The sequence below is a fragment of the Mandrillus leucophaeus genome, unplaced genomic scaffold (genome assembly GCF_000951045.1).
Source record: "Mandrillus leucophaeus isolate KB7577 unplaced genomic scaffold, Mleu.le_1.0 Scaffold1367, whole genome shotgun sequence".
NCBI lineage: Eukaryota > Metazoa > Chordata > Mammalia > Primates > Cercopithecidae > Mandrillus > Mandrillus leucophaeus.
This window is the reverse complement of record NW_012101329.1, coordinates 275,151-280,434: the sequence shown is the minus strand read 5'-3', so window position 1 is coordinate 280,434 and position 5,284 is coordinate 275,151. Positions and strand designations below refer to the sequence as shown.

The 5,284-nt window shown below is 45.3% G+C and overlaps 1 protein-coding gene across 1 annotated transcript in view; it reads left to right on the top strand.

The window, feature by feature from the left end:
- The first annotated feature begins 465 nt into the window (after window positions 1-465).
- MTCL1 (microtubule crosslinking factor 1) overlaps window positions 466-5,284 on the top strand; it is a 121,148-nt gene continuing 116,329 nt past the window's right edge. The window contains exons 1-4 of the mRNA XM_011973280.1: window positions 466-521; window positions 1,006-1,064; window positions 1,524-1,748; window positions 3,433-3,591. Of these exons, the coding sequence (XP_011828670.1) occupies window positions 1,551-1,748; window positions 3,433-3,591 (357 nt within the window). The 5' untranslated portion in view covers window positions 466-521; window positions 1,006-1,064; window positions 1,524-1,550. The remainder of the gene's footprint in view (window positions 522-1,005; window positions 1,065-1,523; window positions 1,749-3,432; window positions 3,592-5,284) is intronic.

Sequence of the window (5,284 nt, the reverse complement as noted above, 5' to 3'; positions counted from 1 at the left end):
AATCTTGTGTAACACTTCAGTAGCGTGAGTATCTCATACCTGCAGCTACATCTATAGGTTTGGGAAGATGCTTTCGTCACTGGGCTGCAAGACTGGAACAAAGCGAGCATGCAGTTGTGTCTGATGTTAGTTGGCTTTCTGACTTGGTGTGTGTAAGTGTTCACTGGCGCACCTGTGTTCATTCAGCAATATTTATTGAGGGCCTACCGTGTGCTCCATGCTGCTCTGGATGCAGAGAGAAGCAAGACAGACAAGCTTGCTCCCCTCTGAAGCTTACCTTGTTAGTGTAGGTGACAGACAGTAAGTAGGAAAAAATACCAATACTATTAGATGGCACTCAGAGGTGGGAAGGAAATAGAGCCAGCAAGAGACTAGAGACTTGGGGGCTGATGAGGGTGGTCAGGGGAGGCTTTGCATGACCTCAGGTTATATGATGGAGTGAACTCTGCAGAGATCTGGAGTGGGGAGTGTTTTCAGAAGTGGGAATAGCAGGTAAGGTCTTGAGGCCTGAAGAAGCAAAGGTGCGAGCATCTCAGACCCTGCAAGGCTAGTCGTGGGCAGGGAGGGAGTGTGGCCAGGAGGCCCTAGGAGGCCTGGAAAGAAGGAAGCCCCTGGAGGGTTTGAGAAGGGAGTGAGGTGGTCTGATTTGCACATTAAAAGGATCACTCTGCTGGGTGGGGGACAGACTATAGGAGGATTAAAGGGCCAGCTGGGCAGTGGGTACCTGTGTGTCTCCACTTACATCTGTGTGTGGCTCCCCTCCCCCAGGGATGGAGGCCTGGACCAGGGTGATCCGTCCAGAAGGGGCACAGCTCTGGCTGAGGGCTTGGCTGCAAAATGGGAGGGAAGGGAGAGCCAGGAATGACTCCTTGGGTTCTCCTATATTCACGGTACATTCCTGTGGACAGCAAAGAGTGGAGGTGTGGGAAATACAGGATGGGTGAATGGGAAAAAACATACCCAGTGTGTATTTAAAATAATGGAAAATGTCTCATTTGTGGATAGAGTCGCTTAGTCGATGCTGAGATGCGTCTTGTGGAACAGAATTTTTGGGACATTTGCAGGTATGTCACAGTTCCAGGGCAATTAGCAGTTGTTATCCTACTGAAGTGTATGTTCTTTGAAGGCAGGGTCCCTATGATTCATCTTAGTACCTAGATTATGCCTTAGAGATAAAGGCTTAGGTCAATGTTTGGTTTGAATCGAAAGGTTCGATTATCTGCAGAGTTGATTTTATTTGATTATGTACGGAGATGTTGGGAGTGGGGTAAGTTCTGAGAGGCCACAGTGAATAAGCCAGTTTATTAGCTTCTGGTTACATAAGATTTGAACAGATACTCAGTTATATTATCTCGTGCAAATTTCCAGAGGTTCTGCTGCCTGTCACACAGGCGTGGCCATGAGCTGATGGGTAAGCGTGCAGGTTTTCGATATTTAGTATTGAGGAGCGGGGATGAAGGAGAGACACACTATCCTTTTTTGATGTACTTGGCTCATAAATCTTCTCTGTCTGGTTTGCATAGGATGAGTTAGATGAACTCCGTGCTGAGATGGAAGAGATGAGAGACAGTTATTTAGAGGAAGATGTTTACCAGCTGCAGGAACTTCGGCGAGAACTGGACCGTGCTAATAAAAACTGCCGAATCCTGCAGTACCGTCTTCGGAAAGCTGAGCAGAAAAGCCTGAAAGTGGCTGAGACAGGTCAGGTGGATGGCGAGCTTATTCGAAGCCTGGAGCAGGACTTGAAGGTGAGTGAGAGGGGTGGTGCGTGCACCCCCGAGGCGGCAGGACTGGCTGGCCACGTGCACATTGCCCTGGTGTTTTTTCCCTGCTTGTGTCTGTCTCTACAGATTGCAGCAGAAACAGTCTTGGTTTGCTTTATGGCTTATAGAGTGTGTGTAGTTGTGTGACTTTGACAGCCCAAGGTTTAAATTTGTCATGATGTTAACTTTAAAAAAATGATAATAATCTGCGATAACAAAGAATTAATACATGCCAATGGGTCTGACAATTGGATAGAAATTCTGCAGAAACTCTGAAAGATATGAAATTAAAAAAAAAAATCTATTTAAAAAAAAATCTATTATCAGTGTAGTCAAAGGCCACTCGTAAAAGTTGACCATATCACTTCACATTTTTTATTGTTATTTAGGTTTCTAGGATGCAGAAATCCTGACATTCCCATAACCCAAGCGAGACTTGTGTAGTGAGGATCTAACGCCAGGAGAAATCATCACAAATTGTCTAAGGTGTCTTTGAGAACCACTGGGAGAAGTGGGAATAATGGGAAGAAATCCCAGACTTTATGCCATTGTCTCTCCGTGGGCAGTGAGGCCCTCATGACCTGATTATCCAATCATTTATCTAGAGATGAATTATGCATACTGTTCTCTTTATTACCAGAGTACTTGTGAAATCTCATCTAGCCTTTCAGTGTGATAACAGGAAAAGAACCTCTGTAATTCTACCAAAGTTATAAACCACTAACAAAATGTCATTCAGTGTAATAAAGGGTGATTTATATTTCTCTTACAAGGCCTCTTTCCTCATTTGCTTTTAGAAAGTAAACATGTTTAACTGCTTTGCTCATTCAAATGGTTTACCATACCAGAGCCACAGTACAAAATTTAAAACTTGACTACATTGAACATCTTAAGCATGCAGCATTTTTTTTTTATTATTTTAGACACAGGATCTTGCTCTGTCACTCAGGCTGGAGTGCAGAGGCACCATCATAGCTCACTGTTACCTCAAACTCCCTGGGCTCAAGCGACCCTCCCATCTTCACCTCCCGAGTAGCTGGGACTATAGGCACCACCATGCCTGGATTATTTTTTATTTTTATAATTTTTTTAGAGACAGGGTCTCACTGTGGTTCCCAGGCTGGGCTCAAACTCCTGAGCTCAAGTGATCCTCCTTTCTTTGCCTCCCAAAGTGCTGGGATTACAGGCAACTTATTTGTTTTGTTAGCAGGTGGGTTCGGTATTACTTTAGTGAGTAGAAATGTTTATTTGTTTACTATTATTTAAATTTCTCGCTTAAAGCCCGTGAGCCTGGGCAGAATTGGCATTCGTGGTGACCATCTATGGGGGAGGAGGGTTATCCAAAGTGGGCTTTAAAAACTATTTATTTTAAAGCCATTTAACTTTAGCAGTTGGGGGGGTTGTATACCAACTTTGGTGACAGTGGTGTTAGCACGTTCTGATAATGCACCACTGTCAGACCAGCCGGAGGGCCTTTTAGTCCAGATGTTGATTTCATTTTTAAACGAATCTCCTCCTCCTTTTAAAAATAGGTCGGTTTTGTGCTGCTAGGGTCTTTGCTATGTGGTGCAATATCATATTAATGATTTTGCCTCTGACATTGTCTGATAGTACCCTTAGCACACACAAAGCCTCATATCCTGATAACGATCTCTGTGGGTCGATGCAGGTAGCCAAAGATGTATCTGTCAGATTGCACCACGAACTGAAGACGGTGGAGGAAAAGCGCGCGAAAGCTGAGGATGAAAACGAAACTCTCCGACAGCAGATGATAGAAGTGGAAATATCCAAACAGGCCCTCCAGAATGAGCTGGAGAGACTGAAAGAGGTAATCCAGAACCGTGGGGCTCCTGCCCCTTTGGATTTAATAAGGAGGAGCTTGGAACTCCACGTGCCCCCTTCTCGTTGTGGTCGAAAGCCGGGGTTGGCAAACCGTGGCCTGTTTGGCTCAGAAGTTAGGTTGTTTTTACATTTTTTTCCTAGCATGGTAAACAAACAAGCAAACAAGCAAAACTCGCGGGAAAGAAAGCCCCCAAAAGTAAAGAAGGCTATGGATTCAGTACTGTGTGATGCTTGCAAAGCCTAAAATATTTACTATCTGGCCCTTTATAGAAAAGGCTTATTGGGGCCTGGTGTAAAGCTAGTTTTTGTAATTACCACTCAGATGAGCTGACCATTAATTCCTTTGATGTGTCCAAGTGGAGGCTATTATTGCTAGAATACAGAATTAAGAAGGAGCTTGTTTCCCCAGAGTCTTCTCCAGTGAACTGGAAAGTATGTTATGGTTGTCTATGAAAGCTGTGTAAACAGACAATGTATGTATGCCACCTATGTAGCTAAAATGAGTTAAATATAGACATTTTTAAAGTTTAGGGAGTGATTTTTCTAGCAAAGTAGTCTGGAAAATGAATTTTTTTTTCTCATGTGCATACAGCAATGCGAATCCTGTTTTGTTATTGACTTCCATTATAAGATTAAAACAGAGTGTTTTCTTGGAAAATGTCCTGCCTGTGTTGAAATTAAAAGCCTTTGGCGAAGGCTTTAAGCTTACAGTGAATTCTGGCATGTTACCTGCACCTGCCAACAGCCTTGCTTAGCGGCTCATTTTTCCTTTGGAAAAGTTTCCTGATTCACACGGTTCTTCCCTATCCATGCTCCCTCCCATCCGCCGCACCTGGTTCTGGCCAGAAAGGCTCTGGGTGGAGTTGTGTGTGTGTGTGGTGCAGGCCCTGCTCTCAGGGCGCCTCCGTTTCAATCAGGTGCATAGATAATAAACAAATCACAGCAAAGTAGCAGGCATGCCCCTCTCTGCTTCTGCCCCCACCCCTCTGCTCACAGCTGCCTTGGCCTCCCTGCTCTTCGCACGCATATCCTCAGGGAAGGTTCTTTCTCCAGGCGCTCACCTGTGGCTCATTCCCTTATCTCTTTCTGGTCCTGAGATTCACTCAGCCCCTCCCCTCAACACTGGTGAAATTTGTCCCCATCTCCACCCTGGCCAGCCCTGTTCACCTTCCCATCTGACAGATGTATTCTGGGACATCATTTGTCTATTGTCACCGCTTATCTGACAATGCTGTGTTTTCTTTCTCTGTCTTTCATCCCTGCCCTCCTTTACTGGTGCCCCTTCGGATCACAAGCTCTGTGGGGCAGGGACAGGGGCTTTGTCTGTCTGGCTCACTGTGGGGCCCTCATGCCTGGAACATGCTGGGTGGAGGAATGAATGAGGGAGCAGAGCATAGAGCTGTGTGATCAGAGCGTGCCTGGGAGATGAGGTGGCCTCCCAGAGGAAGAGGTTAGCTTCTGGGAGCTTGCTTTCATCACAGGTAACCCTCACCCCTTAACTTACACTTGTATCTGCCCCCAGGACTCCAGGAATTTGTCCTCTAACTGAGGAGCTCTGCCTCAATTAAAGTACCAGTTGCTGGTACTTTACTTCCCTCCCATTCCTTTGTTCTAAGTTTGCTGGAATAATTTCCTTTCTCAGTTTGAGCCTGACCTTAACAGTTAGAGGGTAGAGAAAA